At 41.3% G+C, this 22,680-nt stretch overlaps 2 protein-coding genes across 6 annotated transcripts in view; one reads left to right on the top strand and one right to left on the bottom strand.

The window, feature by feature from the left end:
• Nucleotides 1–8,106, bottom strand: part of LMBRD2 (LMBR1 domain containing 2) — a 39,642-nt gene extending 31,536 nt beyond the window's left edge. Inside the window, exon 1 of the mRNA XM_008581418.1 lies at nucleotides 7,751–8,106. The gene's annotated coding sequence lies outside the window, so the exon portion shown is untranslated. The remainder of the gene's footprint in view (nucleotides 1–7,750) is intronic.
• Nucleotides 8,107–8,233: 127 nt separating this feature from the next.
• The window catches only part of SKP2 (S-phase kinase-associated protein 2, E3 ubiquitin protein ligase), a 39,205-nt gene continuing 24,758 nt past the window's right edge, over nucleotides 8,234–22,680 (top strand). For 4 of the 5 annotated variants that reach the window (XR_551116.1, XM_008581415.1, XM_008581414.1 and 1 more), the window contains exons 1-3: nucleotides 8,234–8,463; nucleotides 8,950–9,221; nucleotides 20,392–20,503. Coding sequence is in view for 4 of the 5 variants with exons in the window: in XM_008581415.1 (XP_008579637.1) it covers nucleotides 8,420–8,463; nucleotides 8,950–9,221; nucleotides 20,392–20,503 (428 nt within the window). In the remaining variant the exon portion in view is untranslated. The remainder of the gene's footprint in view (nucleotides 8,464–8,949; nucleotides 9,222–20,391; nucleotides 20,504–22,680) is intronic. The other variant, XM_008581417.1, reaches the window with a different exon arrangement.

Here is a 22,680-nt window from a genome sequence, read left to right as displayed (position 1 = left end):
TTTTTTTTTTTTTTTTTTTTTTTTTTTTTTTTGTCTCTTTTTTTTTTTCGTGACCGGCCACGGATCGCAACCCTCAGTGTCGCGCCCGTACTGGACCGGGACCGGCTACGGGATCGCAACCCTTGGTGTTGCTCCCGCACCTCGTTCAGCCAGGCCGGTCTGTATGTGGGATCTGAACCCTTGGCGGGAGCGTCGCAGCGCTTCCCAAGCGGCGCACAGTAGCAGTGCGCCACCTGGCCGGCCCCCAAGATCTAGCTAGCTTTTAAAAAAACATCATTCATGGTGTTGCTCCCGCACCTCGTTCAGCCAGTGAGCAGCCGGTCTGTATGTGGGATCTGAACCCTTGGCGGGAGCGCCACAGCGCTTCCCAAGCGGCGCACTGTAGCAGTGCGCCACCTGGCCGGCCCCCAAGATCTAGCTAGCTTTTAAAAAAACATCATTCACTGTGAGTTTAAATGTAACAGAATTATCTGAAAATCCCTTTATGATTTGAACTAGATATTTATTTACTTGAAATTGTCCAGTGCAAGGAATATAACAATCACAGGAAAAAAAGACTGAATATTAGAGATTATCAAAGAAATGCTAAATAAAGTATGGTAAAGCCAAATGATGGGATATTACTGAAGTATAAGAAATGACGTTGATCAAGATTATTTAAAATCGTTAAAAAATTACCCTAACATTAATTGAGAAACTAGATATACATATTTTACATAATATGCATGAAAAATGAGACGACAGTGAAATTTATGAAAACATCAACAGGTGGTAAGATTATGGTCATAAACCAACAAAATCACAGTCAAAAACCTGCCACTAGCTATTAATATTTTTTTTTACTATGGTTCTCAATTTTTCAGTCTCATTCAGTCAGCACTTTAAAAGGTTGTAGATGAATAAAGAGAATTATGAATACTTTATTCTAGCAATAAATGGTTTGGTTACATCTCTTCCCATACTCAGTTTGTTAGTCTCCTATTGCTGCTGTAACAAATTACTATAAATATAGTGACTTAAAACAACACCCATGTATTATCTCACAGTCTCTGTGGATCAGAAGCCCAAGCACAGCATGGCTCAACTGAATTTTCTATTTAAGGTCTTGCAAGATTGAAATCAAGGTATCAACAGGTTTGCACTCCTCTCTGGAGAAGAATCCATTTCTAAGCTTATTCAAGCTGTTGGCAAAATTCCGTTCTTTATAGTTACATGACTGAGGATCACTGTTTCCTTGTGAGTTGCCAGCTGGCAGAGGTCCTTAGCTCTAGTGGCCTTTCTCTCGTACTTGCATGTGATCCCCATATATCTTTTTTTTTTTTTAATACATTTAAGGAGTACAACCTGATGTTTTGATATACATATACATACTGAGTCCCCGTATATCTTTTTTTTTTTAATACATTTAAGGAGTACAACCTGATGTTTTGATATACATATACATACTGAAATGATTACTATAGTCAAACAAATTAGCATATCCATCTCCTCACATACTTTTTTTTTTTTCCCCACATACTTTCCTCTTTTTTCCCTTTGTTTGTGGATCTGTATATTTGAAAGGCAGCAATGGCTTGCCAAATCCTTCTCATGTTTGAAATCTCTCTGCCTCTTCTGACCTCAACTGGGAGAAAGCTCTGCTTTTCAGGGCTCATCCGATTACTCTGGGCCCACCTGGATAATCTAACCATATTTAATGGTTTCAAAGATTAGGGTATAGACATCCTTGGGGGTCTTTTATTCTGTTTACCACACCGTCTACTTCTCTTTAGGCTGGACTCTGTTGAGTTGTTATGACACAGGTTAGGACTAGTGGTCCTATGAAATTGGAGATAAAAATTAGGGTTTGTATAACCTGAGATGAAAAAATAATAGTTTTGAAGTTCATATCTTTGACCTTGTACCTTAATTTAAGTAAGAAGTTGTTTTTCACAGCCAAGAAAAATAGCTCTTTCCAAGGTTCCTTATAAATTCCTATAGCTGGTTTTGGTTATTTCAACTGAATAATTTTCTGTTGAAATCTAAGGGTGCCTTATTCTCCATCTGATTTAGTTATTTGTATATTAAATAATAATTCATAAAAATAATTGTCAATTAAAATCTAATAAAAGTAAAAATTGGACAACTCAAGCTTGGCTTATAAAAAAACTCACTGCTAAAGGGATAGCAATTTGGCAATATGTATCAAAAACTTTTGAAAAAGTATATACCTTTTGTCCTAGTAACTCTTCTTTGAATAACTTACTCTAAAGAAAAACCAAAGTGGGAACAAAGATTTATCTATAATACTATTTTTCACCGTAGCATTATTAAAATATGAGAACATAGAACAACTTAAATGTTTATTCTAAATAGTCTAGGAAGTCCACCAGTCTCATTATTTATTGCCCATTGCCTTTTTGGGAAAAACAGACAAGGGTTACATAAATCACTAATCCTGCTACTCTGTCCATGACTGATGGAAGCAGGGATCTTTGCCCTAGTCAAAGGCTACCTAACAGCAACACACCATTGCAGACAATGATTAAACGAGACCACCAGATTTCCTCAGCCTAGAAGAAAGGAGAGATCCAGAGAGACACCTTAAGAGATGTCAAAAGGGATAGAGGTAAGGGCTCAGGGAATATACACAAGAAACATACACATATGTGTGTGGAAGAATATATATCAAAATGCTAACAATGGTTGTCACAGTGTAGTAAAGAGATGATTTCTACTTTTTTCTTTGTGCTTTCTTACATGTGTGTTTTTAATTTTTAATAATGAACCTGTATTATTCTGTAACTTTAAAAATTTTTTTAAATCAATGTAGTGATACAAAGGTAAAATAGCAACTAGGAAATGAAAATTTTTGCTGTGGTGTTAAGTGCCTAAAATCAAACCTAAGTTCCAAATCTCAACTCTATTTAATAATTGTGTAACTTTATGCAATTTAAGTTATTAAACAAGGATAATCATCCCATACAGGTTGCTATGAAAATTAAATGAGATATAAAATAAAACAACAAGAGTTCCAGGCACAGAGTAGTTCCTCAATAAATGCTAGTTGCTAATCTCTGCTGCCTTCATATCATGTGCTTCCAGAAGACACCTAGGTTACCTCATGGTCTCAAAGCATAGCTTTACCCTAAATGGTCTTCTCTCCTCTGCCTGCCCCTCCCATCCCTCTTCAAAAAATAAATTTAAAAAAAGGAAAACAATTGCTTTTCACTTCTCATCCTCTGTAGTTACACCACAGCCTGAGTCCACCCATATTCCTACAAAACAAGAAATGAGCCTGGCTCACAGAAATTGCTCCCCTTGCCTCTCTCAACAAACTGGGATTACCTCCCTAAGTCTGCAAAGTAGTCCAAACACCCCTTCAGCTGTTTTTTTGTGAAGAGATTAAACACTTCTCAGAGCCCTATTGAGAAGGTTCACTTGACACACCAATGTTGTATATAAAGACAATGCCATTTTTCTAGGCATATGATCAAAATGGAGGTGGGCTATTCTAGATTATTTGCTGAACTGTAACTATAGGCAGATTTGCAAAAATTTTTTCAAGGACAAAAAGAGAAGTAGGCCTCCGACCATAACAACGATCCTTCTAATAATATTCTTCAAATATTAAAATAATACTTTTAGGGGAGAAGGAGAAGATGATAATGATTATGCTAAAATTGGGAAACAAATCAAAATTCAGTTTCATGTGATTAAAAACAAAAAGGAGACTTAACGCTATCATAGCTGGCATTAACATCACAGCAGCAAAAGTTGAATTTACTCAAAATCAAAATGCCAATTCATTCATTCTATCGAATTTTAGTGCCTGATATGTAGGCATACTAATAACCCTTCAAAATATCAGTTCCAAAAATCTTAAACATTTACAATCTGACTGAGTCTTTTTCCAATCAAGATAATATTCAATACTACTTTCAAATGCCTTCATAATGGTTTCATAATGAGTTTGCTAATGTTACTGATTTGCAGTACTGTTCCCTAATATTCTTTGGCTAATAGTGGTTCTTCAGGCTAAACACACATTGAGTAGAAACTTTAGAGGTTAAGATAATTTTGGAATCTGAAGAATCCCAAATGTTTAAAAAAGAGAGAGAGAGAAAGAATTGGTAGCAATTGATAAGGAGAACACAGACAAAAAACGGACACAAATTTTGTCAAAACCAAAGATTCTGAAACTGATTGAAAAATTTCCAACTAGAACTTAATGATTCATCACAATCAGATAGTACTAACTTAAATATGTATCTTTACTCAGATATATTAAATAATAAAAACTAGGAGACAATGCAAGATCCCAATAATGAAATATCGAAAGACCCAGAACTAGACGTGAACGAAGAAAAGTCAACAATTCTTTACTGGCAATCAAAATGTATATCTTCCAAATATAATCATTATTCCCATATTTAAAGATTTCAAGTATAGAGAGAGTTCAGGTTAGGACACAGAATACCACAAGAAATTGTCACTTCCACTCTAAAAATGAGAAAAAGTCATAATATTTTTTTAAGCCATCCAAGAGTTGAGCTGGCAAGCCAACCAAGTAACCTGAATTCCAAAGTTTGACAAGCCTCTCCAAAGACAGAGTGACACATACAGTTTCACCTTTGGTAAGGTATGAAAGGGAGAGGTAACAACTGAAATTTTAATGAATTCTTAAAGATTTCAGGTATAGAAATTTCAAGACTTATCTTGACAGAGAATAATCCTTAGAATCCTTCCTAATAATGAAACAATTTTTAAAAAAGGAATAGCTAACATTTGATGTGTATTTACTATATTCTAAGCACTGTGCTAGTATCTTCCATGCTTTATTGAGTCACACCTCTCAACCTAGTAAGAAAGGACTATTAATATCCTTGCTTAATAGAGGAGAAAACATCACAGAAAAGGTAAGTAATTTGTACAAGTTCCCACAGCTAGTGAGTGGCAAAGCTGGAACTCAAACTGAGGCATCCTGACTATAGAGCCTGGATCACAATTATATGTCTCTTCTCTAATCCAGACATATTTTCTAAATGCAATTTAAATTGTTTAAATTTCTTTTGTTCAGTCTTCATAGTGAAATTAGAAACATTTTCCTATTATGCTTTTAGATATATATAGAATGCTAAGGAAGTCATGTTTTATATAGAATTTAGCTAAAACTTTTTAACTTGAAGGTAATATGGCCATTACTTAATTTAGGGGTAATATATGACTCTAATCTACATGGGAAAAGTAGAAAAGAAAACAGAGCAAATTAGCACTCTTTTGTTCTTGCCCCAATCTGTTCATCACAAAGTATTAAACTGCAGAGAATTAAAGATCTACTTTAAAATTAATCAAGGGGAAGGATCCTTTTGAAATTTGATTTGGCAGATAGAAACTTCTTGCTATGTAATTGTTACACTAAGCTAAATAACAAAAGAAAAAACTAAAGGAATTTTAAGATTTACTTCATGTTATGATGGAACTAAAGAAAATGCACATCACCCTTCTATTTAAATAGAATCTCTTTTGTCATATTTAATTTCCAAAAATTACACCAATATAACCACTGATTGTATATATACATTATATATATATACATATATATATATATATATATAATCAGTGATTATAATAATATATAAGTGTAATATATACATACTTTGTAGTCAACATGATTGCCAGTCCTTTCTGGCCTCTTCTGTGCCCTGATAATATTGATCACCTTGTAACTATGCTGTGGTTTTGACTCTGCATAAATGGCATTGCTCTTGCCTCTCCCAAGCATCTCATGTTATATGGTAAACACTTTCTCAATTTATGAAGTCACTTTGTATTCTATCTGAAGCTTCCAATAAGTACCAGAAATTACTCTCCCTAATGTCATTTGCAGTAATAAAAAAAGTGATTATTTTGTCCTAGATACTGATCTAGTAATTTTAGTTCTAAAAATATGGTATATCTCTCTTATTAGAATGGAACATGAGGTGTTCTGAGTAAGATTAAACTGGGAAAATAAAACACCCTACATCAGTAGCAATCATAATGCAGTTCTCTAAGAGACCAGACAGTAATCTTTATGTAGCTAGCAATCTCAAGTCTTCAATGGACACAATACCTTATATTAAAAAGAATCACATGTACCAGTTTAAACTTCTACTTACCATATTAAGAGAACAGCATGCTTAGAAGGAAAGTGAATAGAAAAAAAATTATGACCATATTAGCAAGCTGAAGCATTTCTGTCACCAGGGCAAACTGACAGTGAAATATCTATTATAGTATTAGAAGACTGACATTCAAAATTGACAGACTCTCCCTGAAATCCTAGAGAGGACCTTGTGTCCAGTAAACCAGATACTGTAAGTACTGTATTCTAGTTCTCAGGGGACTCTTAGCTAAACCCGAGACTGAACAAGGATATTTCTCATCTATGAACTTAGATTCATCTCATCTATTAGACCTCCCTGTCTATGACATCTATATCTAAAGTGGCCTCTCTCAATTACTTTGTATCTCAAAACTGTTTATTCTCATCATGGCATTTTAAATATTTTCTTTCGTTTATCCTTTCTCCTCTATGAGCTTGCAAACTCCCTCTGTCTTGTTTACCTTCTTTCCTAAAGGAAATTATAATTTTTTTTTGTTAAACATATTTTCTCTAATGAGTTGCAATCTTAAGGGAAAGGACGTAGACTCAACAAAGGCAACTGCTTCCTCCTCAGCCAAAGTAACATAAAGGTAACTATATAAAAAAATCAAGAGACTGTACTTTAAAATATTTCCCATACAATAACATTAGTTTAATAAGTTGTGAACACTCAACCTAGTATTCTTGACCTAGTTTCAGTCAAAATCAATTTGTGACTAGATGCCTTTACACCAATCCCACCTACTTTCAAGAACAAACTAAAGGTTCCTGAATTCCCTCCTGTCAAGAGGTAGTTCACTTTGGCTAAGGACCAAGCCTGTAACAAGCACATACCCGGGGCAAGGGAGGTTTAAGTCTACTACAGAACGAGTCATTTTTTCAAAGATATACGATATATGTCATACAGCATACTGAACAAATATTCTAATATGGGAGAAAGCTGGCCTGCTTACTTCTCAACTTTACAAATCCTCTTTATTTTTATTAGGGTTGGAATTCATCCCTTTTCCCTCTTCCACTGTTTTCCTAGGGTCACAGTTGTACACACAGTTGTTTATAGTTCGCACATCACTATATGGTTTTCGCATGGTCATCCTACCTGGAATATGGCACGCTCCTGACTCTAACCGCCCCCCAAACTCTTCTCGACAGAGACAGGCTAAAAGCAGCTTCCTGCTCACACATGCTAAAGGACGCAGCCGGCTGAGCGAGAGCAATCAAATGGCTTTGCTGATGGCCCCTTAGGTTGCACCAGTAAAGCGTTTGCAAACATAACAGTCACCTTATTTATTCCTATGCTAGCATTTATGAGACTTGTCAAGGCTGCAAGGCCATGCTCAGCTTTCCCACAGCACACAGGAACCACTCGGGTCTTCTGCTCCCCTAAAATTAAACCACCGCCTCTCGTTCGAACTGCGCTTTAGCTTACAAAACGCTTTCACGCGCGTCATCTGATTTGACCCTTACTCCAAGCCTGTATGTCGTTGTCGTCGTGCCTATTTTACAGATGCGGGGAGGATCCTGTCTACAGACACCATCCTAAGGGCCACCCTCTCCGCGGTGGAGGAAGCTTTCTGGCAAAGGGAGGAGCAGGTGTGACGCCCGCGGCTCGCAGCCTCTCACCTGGCCGGCGGCCGGCCTACGGCTTCCACTCAGCGGCCAGGGACGTGGGCCCCGCGGCGGCGACGGCCGCTCGGGTCTCCCGGGTCCCCTCTATCAACGCCGGCGCCTAGCCACGGACCCCAGACCCAAAGTACCTCACGCGCTCCCGCTGAGGCTCACCGTCCGATCTCGCCAGACAGCGTCTGGAAGGGACCGGGAAACTCCGCGTCCGCCACAGCCGTCCAAGGTCTGGGACCCACACTCGCAGGCGACAGCGGTGGCGGTCACCAGAAGGCCTGCGGGCTCCCAGGAGACGAAAACCCGTCCAGTCAAGCGGCTGACATTTCCCAGTCAGCCGAAGCACCGCCCACTTCCGCTTCCCCGCCTACCCCGTGGGCGGTCCAGGCCCGCACCCGCGGGGGCTTGTGGGTATCGTGAAGGCGGGCAAAGTTGCAAGGGAAGGAAGTAATGGCGAGTCGGCCTACTCGTCAGGACAGGAACTACAAGTCCCAGCAGGCTGCCGGGCTGCAGAAGGCGGCCGTGGAGGAGAGCGGGCAGAAGAGCCCTGCGCGCGCGGCGGGGAAAGAACGTTGCTAGAGTTCGCGGGTCTAGCTGCTGGGGGCCGGAGCCGCACGTCGCACGCCCCGCGCGACAAAGCGGGAATCCTGGAGGCGGGCAGCTTTTCAATTAATGCACGTATTTAAAACTCCAGAACCTGTGGACGCCATGCACAGGTAGACCGATTGCAGAAAGGGGCAGAGCATGAATGAACCGTCTTAATTCTTTTAGGCCTTGAATGTTACAATTTAATAATATTGTTACTAATGCTGTTAGGAGTGGTTGCTTAGCCCCTTCCTGGGGATGGTGTGGATGGATGCATGCTTTAGTGCGGGCATCAGCGTGCGGTTTTATTGGGCTTCCCTAATTGGGCTTTCCTGCTATCATTTTCAATCACTATATCATTGCCCTACCTCTTTCCTTGTCTCTTCCCTCCACTGGAAGAAATTCTTGAGGCCTTCTGCATTATCGTAAATCATGCAGCCTTTTCGATTTGTTTGGTTATTTTTTCTTTCATTCTTGGGTACTCGCTGCACGCACGTAAAAAATACTGCCGTGAAAGTTTTCTACAATGCATAACTTGTAGCTTCTTTTATGCCTACCTTGGAATTACTTATGAATGTGTTTTCGAAAGGAACGGGGGGTATTGTGCACTTCTGCAGGAAACACCTCCAGGAGATTCCAGACCAGAGTAGCAACGTTAGCACCAGCTTCACGTGGGGATGGGATTCCAGCAAGACTTCTGAACTGCTGTCGGGCATGGGGGTCTCCACCCTGGAAAAGGAGGAGGTGGACAGTGAGAACATTCCCCAGGAACTGCTCTCAAACCTAAGCCATCCGCAGAGCCCTCCACGGAAGCGGCTGAAGAGCAAAGGGAATGACAAAGACTTTGTGATCGTCCGCAGACCTAAGCTAAATCGAGAGAACTTTCCAGGTAAGGTATGAAGGTAAAACTGTCAGTTATGTAATGGGTGGATTGAACAATTTCGTTGGTAAATCTTTATTCGGGGATCATAGGATGGGTCCTTTTAAAATTTCCTAATTCCGAAGCTATTTTCCAATGAAATGGGGCGTGTCGTTGTTATTGGAGTCTATAGGAATCTTGATAGGTATACTAGGGGCCTTCAAGAAGTTCGTGGAAAAATTCATATTATCTTTTATTTATACCATGAACTTTTTGAAGTACCCTCGTATATCTTTTGGTGCACAATAGACTCGAAAATTTTAACCGGTAGAGTACATTCCTGCCTTTTTTTTTGGCGGCTGGCCGGTATGGGATCCAATCCTTGACCAACTGAGCTAACCAGCTAGCTTCCTGCCTTTTGCCTTAGAAGGTAATCTGCCTGCTCAAAGGCCAGATCAGTGCCACCGATAAATGGGAACGTAGTAATCTTTTTGTAGGATTCCTTTGGCTTATAATCTGCTGCTTTGTACCCCTGGGTGAGCTTTTGGCCTTAATCACTTTACTTATTTGTCAATGGACTGTTAAAGTGAAGGTTAAACTAAGTGGAAGAGAGTTATCTCCCCAGGTCCACTCCCAAATGGACTTCTCCTGGTATGTTCTTTTTTCATTACTGCTGTCAGTACTTGGTCACCCCCAAAAACCTGAGAGTCAATCAGATTCACACTGTCCCCCAACATCCAATCAATCATCAGGTCTTTCTCTCTTGCCTAATAAATATTTCTCAAGCTGTCATCATCTCCTATAATAAATATTTCTCAAGCTGTCATCATCTCTTACCTGAACTGTTGGAATGGACTCATAATTCCAGCCTTTTCCTCTTCAGATCCATCCTCCAGAGCTAGAGTGGATTAACTGAAATGTAGAACCCACCATATCATTCCCCGCCCCCCACTTTTTTTTTTTGGCGGTTGGCTGGTATGGGATCCAAACCCTTGACCTTGGTGTTATCAGTTCCACGCTCTAACCATGTGAGCTAACCAGCCAGCCTTCATTCTCCGCTTAACAGCTCCCCATTCCCTAGTTTCTCAAGCAGGCAAATGAGTGCTTCCCAGAGTAGATCAGAGCCCTGAATTACTCAAAGCCATAGAGTAAATATAGTGCATTTACCTGGGGTTTTCAGTTTTTCTTGCTAGAAACTCATTTAAAACAGTAATTCATCAAATATTTGCTGAGCACATACTATGTGCTAGGCTTTGTTCTAGATGCTAGGGATATAGCAGTAAGCAAAATATAAACTGGAGCTTTCATTCTGGTGAGATAATACAATAAGCATAATAAATATTTTATGTAGTATAGAAGATGACAGTGCTATGGCTAAAAACAAAAATTAGAGCAAGTCAAGAGGGAGTGGAAGTTCTGGGTGGGAAGATAGATTGCAATTTTAAACAGGATATGGAAGGAAAGCCTCAATTGTTCAGTGACCTTCAATCAAAGGCATAAAGGGGCAAGTATGCAAATATGCTGGAGAAAAGAGCCCCGAGCAGAAGGAACAGCCAGTGCAAAGACCCTGGGGCAGAAGAATGTCATGTTTGTTCAGGGAACAACAGGGAAGCCATATATCAAGAGTGGAATGAACAAAAGGAAGAATATGGGGAGATCAGGCTAGAGGTGGTATTGAGCAGAGTTGTGACTTGATTTAACCTTTTAAAAGGACTCACTGATGTGTTGAAACTAAATGTAGGGGGTTGAGGGTAGAAGCTGGGAGACTTGTTAGGTGTGGGAGGGGTGATAAGCAGTGGTCAGATTCTGGATATATTCTGACATTAGAGTCAATGGAATTAGGAGGCTGTTGAAATTGTCTATAGAAGAGGTGATGACTGTCTAAACTGAATGGGGAGGGTAATGATGGAGAAGAGACAGATTAAAATAAAGATGAAGAATGCAAAGCCAAGGTAAATCAGTATATTCCTAAGTTCTCCTGTCTGGCTTTCTGTGAAGAAGTGTTGATGGATTGGTTGCTTAGTTGCTTTTAAAAACCTTTGATGTTTTCTGTTTGTTTTTTATTCTTTCTTTAGGGAAGAGAACCTTCTCCAACTTATGGTCCAGGAACCCACATAAGGAGTTGGATTAATTACAGAGGCAGTATAGGGTTGTGGGGAAGTCAGACAAATCTGGGTTTGAATTCTTATTCTGCAGTTTACCAACCTTGGAAAGTTGTTTGAGCTCTCAGTGCCTTAGTTTCTTTGCCTGTGCAAGGGAATGATGATACCACTTTGTAGGTTAGTTGTGAAGATTAAATGAAGAGTGTATGGAAAGCTCTTATGCTGCTGGCACAAAACCTCAATAGTAATCCCAATTAATATTGGTCAGCAAATTTTCTGACACCCATCCCATTTGAGAGCCTAGTTGACTTTGTCTTTTATCCTTAATACTGGTAGTTTGACCCTATTGGTATACAATTTTTTTTCTTCAAAATTTAGTGTTACTGCTATTTTTAGTGTCTGGCATGTAGCACTAGCAGTTTAGTGTTGACCAACCAAATGTGGTGAAAGATGCTTCCTGCTGAGATGACAGATTTTGATTAACTTGTCCACTGCCGATATAGCTTTTGGCATGGAATGTGAGTGCTGCATGACCCCAAATTCACAAACATGATGTAAATTAAAAAGACATTTTTTAAGTAAGGCACTGTGGGAACAAGACAGAAGTTGAGGATAGTTGCTGTCTCCGAGGAATTTGCAAGTCAGGTTGAGAAGAGACAGAACATAAGAGCAGCTCACACACAGCAGTACGTGGTGGCTAATACAAGGATACTTCAAAAAGTTCATGGAAAGATTTGTATTATCTTTTAATTCTCTTTTTCCATGAACTTTTTGAAGTGCTCTCGTAGACTAGCAACAGAGGAGTAGCTCAGGCAGTGAGTACTTTAGGGGGCCAGAGGGAGGGATTCCCTGTGCAAAATTGACCGGAAGCTTCCCAGAGGCAGAAGGGTTCCTCCCATGGTGATTCCATTTAGGGGGATGTGGACGGTCTTCCTTCCTTCCACTCAGCAAAAGTGGGGTTTCTGAGGAAAGACAGAAGAATCTAAAAATGATCCAATCAACAAGTCCAGATTGTTAAAATTGACTTAAAAAAAATATGTCTGAAGTGAGAGAGAAAAAATAGTAACTTGTGTTTGTTATTATCTAAAAGAGAAGCACAAAAGGAAACCAATGGTATACATGTATCTGTATGTGCATGGACTTATACACTGTATAGATTGGTTAATCAGTGCAGGGGGGTGGGGGGGAGGGTGGACACAGTGATCCAGGATGAGGGACAGCTGGTGTAGAGGATTCCCAGTGGGTCTCCGGAAGCCTGGGCCTCCAGTATAGCTGGATCATCATTCCAGAAAGTTTTGTCTGCAGTTGTCAGGACAGGTGGCTAATGGCTGTGCCAGGATTAGGGTAGAACAGGCCACACCTGCTGTACATAGATATCCGATGACTGGCCCCAGGCTGTGAGTTTTTATTGGTTCTCTGCTCAGCAGTCTCTCCCTGTCATACCCAATTCATTCTCACATCTGGCGACTAAATCCTCTTCATCTGTATATGTTGGAGGATAAAAGCAATGTGGCCAGCCTGAATCAGAACAGGTCTGATTGGCCCTTGGGATGAGTGTATGGAAAGAGTTGGGAGCAAACAGCCTGGCAGCGGGTTAGTAATGGGAGGAAAAAGAACAGTGGCTTTTATTAATGGTCATTAAATGCCTGTCCCCCACACTTTAACGTGGTGATGGCCATGAAAATGCTATTGAGCTGATTTGTTGATCAGCTCTTCCACGGCTGTTAAACTGCTTGAAATTCCAGACTCTACAGTGGTTCTCAGACTGCAGACTCTGAAGCTTAGAGTATATCAGAATCCCCAAGAAACGTGTTCAAAGTGCAAAATTCCTGAGATTCTGATCCAATAAGTCCTGGCTTGAGCCTTGGAATCTGCCTTTTAATACCCCCAGGCAAACTTTTCTTAACTAGTAAGAAATATATCTACATTGCAGTCCTGGGTGTGTATCTGAAGCAAAAGTTTCACAAAACGATATTTCTGCTAAGTTATTTTCTATTCTGTTCTAGTCCAATCTTTTTTCTTTTTTAAAAAAAAAAAGGCTACTCAAATTCACTAAATTGATTTCACTACCCATCAATGAATCTCAGCCTATAGTTCCTAAATCCCAGCTCTGTGAAAGCCTTTAAGAAACCCTCCTGTCATCTTTCTATGTTCTGTAGCTTCCTTTCATTCATTTACTCCTTCAGCAAATAGTTATTGAGAATTAGGAATACAGCACTGAACATAACAGACAAAAGACCTGCTCTCACAGGACTCATACTGTACCTTATTCCCTAAATCCCAGTTTCCATTGTTTCTTCATTACTCCTCCCACACCCCAGTGGTAAGCAAGTCTTTCATAGAAATAAAGGGTTGTGGGGTTGAGGTGTACACTGGGGACCCTGTTTAGTTAAGCTGTGTTTTGTTTTTTTCAGTTTTGCCCACCTAGCCAAGAAAAAAAAGAAAATACCAAAAGCTGGCACAGTCTCTTGTTTTCTCATGGTTTGTGGGAAGAGGAAGGAGAACTCATCTGGGATGGCAAAATCTGTTTGTAGTTCCCCAGAAAGGAAGTGTGGGGTGTTGCTGCTCAAGCCAACAAAAGCAATCATGAGACAAGTGCCCCTCGACCTGAGAAAAAAAAAAAACAGTGGTGTGAAAACCAGGGCCTCCTCGGTGCCTGCTTCTCCTGCAATTATAAATTGATTATCCATGCTTAAAGAGAGGAGCAATTTTACAAGTGAGAATTTTTGTTATGGTTAGGATTACTTTGGATTTTCAATTTGAATGTGAGTGTAGGTGATGTTCTGAGAAATGAATCTGAGTTAGCACATTCTAGTGCACAGATCTAATGCACAGAAAAGGCTCCAACAAGCCCTGCTTCCCAGAGGAGTTTGAGAAGCATGGAAAGTGAGAAGATTACAAAAGTGGGAAGCTGGGTTTGCACCTGAGGAATAAGTGGAAACACTGGTGGGTAAGGGTGATCACTAGCAGACTTGCTGACTCGGCCAGTTTTCACCCTTTCCTGGCTCTGAAATGTTTACCTGCTGTCCATGTCGTTGGAAACCGGAGGTCTCGGGCTTAATAATTATTTCCCTTAATGTGGGGCTGGTATGCAGCCCTGGTGGGTTTAGTAGAGGCAAATGGACAAAAGACCTCTGGATTTTCCCTTCCGCTCTCGGCAAACAGACCAGGCAGCAGTGTAGTCAGGAATCCAGGAAACAGATGGCTGATGTTTAGAGAATCAAATATGGCAAGTAAAATTAGATTAAGCGTATCACAGCCTGGATGCCAGCCACTGGAAGAGCTATTGAAGACAGACTTCTGCCCCATCTGCTGGGACAGCAGCCAATTTCAGGCTGTGGCACCTCCACACGGGGGCCCTAGAATCGGTGTCATCTTGTGGTCGACTGAGTGGAGCCCTGGGTACTTGGCTGCTAGCTGAGGCTGTGCATTTTCTTGGCCTTTGCTCCTTCCATTTGGTGGAGAGCCCACTGATGTCTTGCAGCATCTTTATTTTTCTCCCTCTCCCCACTGTTCACTCTCTTGTCCCTTTTGTCATAGTTGTATCTTCTCTTGAAGCCCCTTTTCCCATTTCCTTAAGACTACTGGTATACGGGTAGAGGACATTACCTTCATGCCGTGGGTTTTCATCTTTGGCCTTGTCCCCTCCATGCGCCAGTTGTGCTATGCCATTCCCTGCCTGTACCATACCCCTACTGCAGTGCCCTCTGCCACCTGGCAAGCTGTCACGTTTCCACTTATGACTACCATCACCTTGGGGCATGGGAGTTTGGAAACAATGAACCCAAGTTTGCCTCATAGCTCTGCCACCTAATGATTGATATTACCTTGGTGAAGTTATTTAACCCTACTAAGACAAATTTCCTCATCTGTAAAACAGAGATAACAATACTTAGTACACCAGGCTCCTGCAAAGATTAGAGTCACTGTACTTTAATAAATGCCTGACACTTTTTAGGGCTTCCAATAAATGGCAGTTTTAATTGTTAGGTTATGTATTTGTTTATTTGTTTTCCAGTGAGGCTGTTGGGTAGGGGCTGTGGCTTATACCCAGCTCCCAGCACTAGTGCATTAGTTTGGCACCCACAAATGTTTGTTGCGAGTGGAGTCATAGGTGAGCCTTGTCATTTTACAAATGAGGGAACTGTCCTAAGAGGCCAACAGTCTTGCCTGTATATAAAATAAAGCCACATTATTCTTTGGGTTGTCAGTCATTCCTTTGTGAAATATTGGTTGAGTACTTTCTAATATTCAGTGCTAGGCTCTGTCCTAGGCAGTGGTTATGTCATAGTTAATTGGTTAATGAAGGTTAACCAGTTGCGCTAATACAGAATTAGCACATTTACTGTTTGCATGAAGGAGGAGTAAAAGGTGTAATACATTTAGCAAATATTTGTCAAATGCCTGTTATGTGCCAGGCATTCTGTAAGGTGCTGGATGTGCACATCTGGGCATGGGGCTGTGGTGGTGACCTGGGTGGAAGTACTTCTCTGAGCAAGTGCTATTTTAGCCAAAATCTGGAGGACAAGTAGGAATTGGGGAGGTGATGATAGAAGCTGCAGCATAAAGCCCTCCTGACCCTGGACTGCTCTCTTACATGCACAACTTCTTTGCCTGGGCTTGCTGGCCTCTGCATTCATCGTTATACCAAATCTTCCTCCTAGCACCAAAGCCCTCCTGACCCTGGACTGCTCTCTTACATGCACAGCTTCTTTGCCTGGGCTTGCTGGCCTCTGCATTCATCGTTATACCAAATCTTCCTCCTAGCACTTTAATTACCTATCTCCTATTGCTCTTCCAATTGTTCCTGATTTCTTATGTCTTCCCAATAAAGAAGGAAGCACCAAATTCATTAATTTATTTCTCCTGCCCTGCACTTCTCAGCAAGCTTTCCTAATTTCCTTTCTCCAAGAATCTTTAGTGGATGTTGTCAGTATCCTGTCCTCAGCCCTTGAAGTTCACCATTCCTTGACATGCCAAAGGCTTTTGCCTGCATGTAGTTGTGACCCTGTGCTTTGGGGCTTTCTTTGGGCAGGAATGCTGGGGAGTTAACTTTGAGCTCACAGTTAACAAATTAATACCCCAGCACTCATGCCCTCGGGTGGAACAGCTCTAGGATGGATTCTAGATGATCTTCTGGAGTCCCCAGATTTGAACCCCAGTTACTCATGGCGGTAAACTGCTTATTAACTACTCCAAGTTGGTTTCCTTCCCTTCTGTGTCCCTCTTTTCCACTCTTTCCAGTGCTTCCTCGCATCACTTCCCAAATAATCTGATCTGAAGTCACATGCTCAGGATCTGCTCCTGGAGATCCCAAACTTAGATAGAGAGTGGATATGGAATTTTGATAAATCACAGCATGCATCCCTTGTGCAAACCCTATTCAGACCTTGGATGTTTGCCTGTAAGTGAAAATTCAGAGTAGCATTGAAAAGAAAATGCGGATTTGATGGGGAAAGGAGAGGAATAGAGGCAAGAAAGAGAAACTTTGATGCTCTGCTGCATTATTTAATCTTTTCTCATACATCGTTTAATCTTAACGCTAAACATCTTTGCAAGATAAATCTTTTCATTTCCATTCCAGCAGATGAAGAAACAGGCCCAGAGAGATTAAGTAACTTGCCTGAGTTCACAGACTTGGAGGCAACATAGCCGGGATTCCTATCAAAGCTGTGCTTGTTCCTCAGTCCAGTAGTTCTTGTTGGGGGAGGGAGGTCATGCATCTGGCATCAGGATGGTCTTTGCAGATCACAGTAAAATCTCAACATATTAGATTCGAGATAACTATGTATATAATTTTTGCCAAATCATATACTAGAATCTGATCTACATATGCAAGAGGCAGCAGAGGTCAGAGAGTTAAGTAGAATTAATGGGAGAAAATATTGAAAAGTGTCCAACTTTTAACTTTTTTTCCATTTTGGAGAGCAGGGCAGGAGCCTGGTTTGAGAACCTCTGTCCTCTGCCCATATTGACTTTGGAGGAGCTTTGTGGCAGTGACAGAATGGCTGCCACACTGAGGAACGTCCAGCTGCCTCCCAGGGTGAGCAGGGTTGGTCTGTCTTCACCCTGCTACCCTGAGCTCTCAGGGCCTCAGTCAGTCCTTTAATTGTGTCATTAATTGAGCGACTGCATATCCCCTACTCATTCTTGAGAAGAGGTCACTTCGGGAAGGCTTCCCTGACCACTGCTCTACTCCCATAGGTTGCACAGCAAGCACCCTAAAGCCCTGTTGTAGCCCATCATGATACTTTATTGGAGTTTCCTGTTTATTTGTCTGTCTCTCAAACTCTGAACACAATAAAGGTCATTATCGTGCTTTATCTTTGTATCCCTAGAACCTAAAACAGACCTTAGCATGTAGTATATGGTCAATAAATACGTGAATGGATGAATGTGTCAGACTTTGTGCTAGTTCCTGGAAATACAAAGATTATAAAAAAAAAAAAAAAAAAATCAGGTTTCTGTTCTCAAGAACTTGTGGCCTGTGGAGTCCTAGACAGAGTTCCTGGAAATACAAAGATTATAAAAAAAAAAAAAAATCAGGTTTCTGTTCTCAAGAACTTGTGGCCTGTGGAGTCCTAGACAGATGAGTAAGTAAACAATGAAATTATGGCACGTAAGTGACCTGTTCTTGATGGTATCGTGGGAGGCCTTCCGTAGGAGTTAGGGCTTTAATAGCAATTTGATTTTAAATGAACAGCAGTCAAGGGAGGGCACAGCTTGTACAGAGGCATTGAGATGTGACACAGAATGGCTCATTCTAAGAATTATAGCAAGCTCCAAATGGCTGGAACATATTTCTAGATAACAAGCCTGGAAAGATGAGTTGGACTCTGGCATGAAAGCTTTGAATTTCATGCTAAGCAGCGTGGCCTTTAGGCTAAGTATTTGTGGGGTTCTAATTGAGGGAATGGCATGATTGTTTCAGGCTGCCTGGGATACTGCTTAGAGGCAGTAGCTGTGGAATTTGTCACCCTCCCCAGTGGCCTTCCTAATTTTGTCCTGAAACCCACTTACATGGTGCCTGGTATGATGTCCGTGTTCAGTAAATACTGGTACCTTTTAAATGGGAGTTGGGAGAGAGGATGTCACCAGAATTGGTGTGGAAGGTCGATTAGAGGTAGAAAGATGGGAAAGGCAGTTACTGAACTCACTAACCACTCTGTCGTTATTTCTTTTTCTTTTTCTTTCAATCAGTATACAATGTAGTTGATTTTCATGTCCCTTTACTGATTCCTCCCTCCCTTTTGTTATTTCTTTGACGTGTGCTCATTTCCTTCTTGGCCACTGTCATATCATCCTGATCTTATGGGCTCATTATCTACCTTCATACTGTATTAGTCCGTTTCTGTTGCTTATAACAGAATATCTGAAACTAGGTAATATATAAAGAAAATAAGGTTTATTTCTTACAGTTTTTGGAGGCTGGGAAGTCTAAGTCTAGGGAACACATCTGATGAAGGCCTTCTTCTGGATGGTGACTCTAACGCAACTCAGGGTGTCATATGGTGAAAGAAATGGGCTGAGGAAGAGAGCCAACCTTCTCACCGGCTGTCCTTATAAAGTCATCAGAACCACACCTGTGATAACCCATTACTTCATGAATGGATCCATTTATTCACAAGGGCACAGTCCTCGCAATCCAATCATCTCTTCAAGGCCCCACCTTTCAAATACCATAATTGGATTTCCCACCCTCTTAATGCTGTCACAATGGAGATCAAGTTTCCAATACATGAACTTTTGGGGGACACATTTGGCCCTTAGCACATATGTAAGAGTTTGATACTTGTTGAATAGCTATTTAGAGAAAGCTTTTGTAAGACAGAGAAAGTTGGTCTTCCTGCATCCATCTTTCTCCCACTCCAGTCTATTCTGAGCACAGGAGCCAGAGTGATCCTTTTTTTTTTTTGTCCTTTTTGAGACCGGCCGCACTGCACTCTCCCGAGTGCGCCACGGGCTGGGCCCCAGAGTGATCCTTTTAAAACTTGTGAGATTCTGTCATTCCTATGCTGTTCCTCTAGTGGCTTCTCATCAAATTCAGAGTCAAAGCCAAAGGCCTTATCATGATGTGGAAAACAGGTCCCTCACCTCTCTGATTTCGTCTTCTACCATCCCCCTTGCTCCCTCTGCTCTTCTACTCTGGCCTCCTTGCTGTTCCTCAGAACAGACATGCTGTTCCCTGTGCCTAGAACACACTCCAGGGCTCACTCCCTCACTTTGTTCAAGCCTTTGCTCAGTGATCACCATTTCAGTAAGGTCTTCCCTGACTACTGTGTTCAGACTCATAACACCCATCCATAAACTCTCCATTCTTTCCTTTACCCTGCTTAGTTTTCATAGCACTAATCAATTTTAACATATCACATAATTTACTTGGTTTTTTTATGTGTGATTGTCGGCTCCCCCTCACTATAATGTAAGTTTCATGAAGGTAAAGTATTTTATCTGTCTCATATACTGCTCTTTTCTCCACCACCTAAAATGATACCTGGCACCATAGTAGGGATGCAGTAATATCTGTTGAATTAAGAAACAAGAGCACCCTTTTGATGTTGATGTTGCTGTTTTAGTTAATTGACTTCAGTGTCCTTTCTATAAACCTGAAAGAAGGGGGAGGAAGCTCTGTCTGCCTTTTAAGTAGGGTCACCACTGAGTTCACAACAGAGAGAAATGACCTTCCTTAGTGACCAAAAGCATCACAATATTTTAGACATCATTGGAGACACTCGAGAGGGTGGGGACTTGCTCTGTTCCACTGTTAATATCACACCCTTGCCTACGATTAGCTGGCTGCAGCTAAAAAAACCCTTGTCTGTGTTTGTGCTTGAAGACTGAAGCTGAAGAATGATGTGAAAAGTATCCTTGGTTTTCTCTTTTCTCATTTGCTGAGAAAGTGTGGTGCTCATCACTTCAGGCTATGTAGACAGTGGACTGAACAGAAAAATAATTGTAAGGATGAGCAATTCAATTAGTGTTAAATTCCTCTTCTGAGCTAAATGTCGTGTATCACTTACATGCTTGAAAAGACTCAATAGACTTGATATGGAAAAAAGAATGACGATGAGTAAACAGATTTTTCTTTCTCCTCAAAGGTGTTTCATGGGACTCCCTTCCAGATGAGCTACTCCTGGGGATCTTTTCCTGTTTATGTCTCCCTGATTTGCTAAAAGTCTCCAGTGTTTGTAAGAGGTGGTATTGCCTAGCGTAAGTACATTTCATCCCTTTTGCTGTGTGGGGGGGAGGAAGGGAAGGAGAGGAAGCTTATTTATTCATTTTGGTCTGGTGAAACTAAAAACCAAGAAAAATGCAGCAACACAGAGCAAACTAGGTATGTTCATATGTTTACTAATAACTAGTGTCCTCATTTCACAGTGGAGGAAGGACATCTCCTAGAGGTGTAAACTTATCCATTTCTGAAAGCTTCTCTGCCCTGTATTCAGTTTAGCACACGTTTATTGGATGCTGCGTCTGGGCCAGGCCGTGTGCTTAGAACAAAGGGAGTTTTGGAGGTGCAGTAAGATAGAGCTGTTCACACACTGGTGGCCTAGGCAGAGAGTACGGTGGGGAGAGAGAACACGGGGCTCTGGTGTCAGACCCGAGAGCGAACCAGCCTCTGCAACTCATGCTCTGTATGACCTAAGTGAGTTACTTGACACTTCAGAGCCTCAGTCTCCCCGTATGTAGAATGGGGATAATTATGGTTATGAGCATGAAATGTAAAGGTGCTGGTGCCATGCCTGGCCTATGCACATGTTTGGCACAGGGTAGCTCTTGTCTGTGTTTTTGCTTGGCTTTTGGCAACACTTTCCAGGTGTGGAAAGTGAGCTGCACAGGAGCTTTGGTGAGCTGGGGAGGTAGTACCGGCCTCAAACAAGAAAAAGGCTATGTTTTTCAACTGGAACCTTTTGCCATCTCCACCTCTCCTCATCCCCACCCCCACCCCCACCCCCTGGGTTCCTCACTTTGTGTTGAAAGGCCATGTATCTGGCTTCTCCCTCCACATACCTAGGACTTCCTCTGTGAGACAGCAGGAGCCCCTTGCCTTCAGGGGTGTGCTGGAAATAAGACAACATCAGTGTTCACAGGAGTGGGCTGTTTGCTTAGAAGAGCTACAGAGGGGTTTGCACACCTGGAATGCTGGTGCAAGTGGTGGTTTGGTTTCACTTATGCCCACCCAAGGAGCCCCATTTTGATTTTCTTTTTCCACCAGCTGTGCATTTTTTAAAAATTGGATTGTATATATTAAGGTGTACAACATGGTGTTTTGATATACATATAGATAGTGAAATGGTTACTGTATTCATGCAAATTAACATATCCATTGTCTCACGTAGTTACCCATCTTTTTTGTGGCAAAAGCATCTAACATATACTCTTAGCAAAATCCTAAATACAATATTATTAAATGTGTCCTTGTGTTGTACATTAGATCTTGAGATTTGTTCATCCTGCTTAACTGCTTCTTTGTATCCTTTGACCTGTGTCTCCCCAAAGTCTTGCTGTGTGCCAGGTGCTATGTTAACAATTTAATTCTTCACACAACCTTAAGTGACAGTATTCATATCATCTCTGTTTTGGAGATGAGGAAACTACATGGTCAGGGACAATAGGTTGAGACAGAAGTGAGAAAGCAGGAATCTGAGGTCTGGCTAACTCCATAGCCTTCATTGTAACACCACGTCTAGTTACATTTGGCTTAGGGTTCAGGTAGCTTCTCAATTCATCTTCCTGTGTATGCTAAAGAAGTATGTTATTTGGGAAGATGGTGAATGCTCCAAAACTTTTCCCAGATTGTTATCAAATGTTAGGTGAGTTATAGTTTACCTCCTTGCAAGAGGAAACGTCAGACATGACATTTGAGACAACCAGAGTAGTGCTGGTCTGTTGTCATTTTCTTGGAAGCCAAAATGGATTTTAGTCTGGGCAAGAGAATAGGTACAAAAGCGTGCCACTCTCTTAAGATGTCTTATCTACTGTCTGCCTTTTTAATAATAAAGGTCAAATCACACATTGACAGTTTCTTTATGATAAAATTATTTCAAAACCCCGGCCAGAGGTCCACTTATTTCAATCACTGTTAAAAAAGAAAATTCTAGTATACCTGAGCATTTAAAATGTTCCCTCATGTGCTTGTATTCATGGTTATTGTTTTGTTTTTTAATTGAATTCAACTGTGGATATTAAAACTGCCTGGGCCGGCCCGGTGGCGCACTGCTACAGCACGCCGCTTGGGAAGCGCGGTGGTGCTCCCGCCTAGGGTTCAGATCCCACATACAGACCGGCCGCTCACTGGCTGAGCGAGGAGCGGGGGCAATGCCGAGGGTGGCGATCCCGTAGCCGGTCCCGGTCCGGTACGGGCGCAACACTGAGTGTTGCGGTCC

The sequence above is a fragment of the Galeopterus variegatus genome, unplaced genomic scaffold (genome assembly GCF_000696425.1).
Source record: "Galeopterus variegatus unplaced genomic scaffold, G_variegatus-3.0.2 Scaffold2351, whole genome shotgun sequence".
NCBI lineage: Eukaryota > Metazoa > Chordata > Mammalia > Dermoptera > Cynocephalidae > Galeopterus > Galeopterus variegatus.
This window is presented reverse-complemented; position numbering and strand designations above follow the sequence as displayed.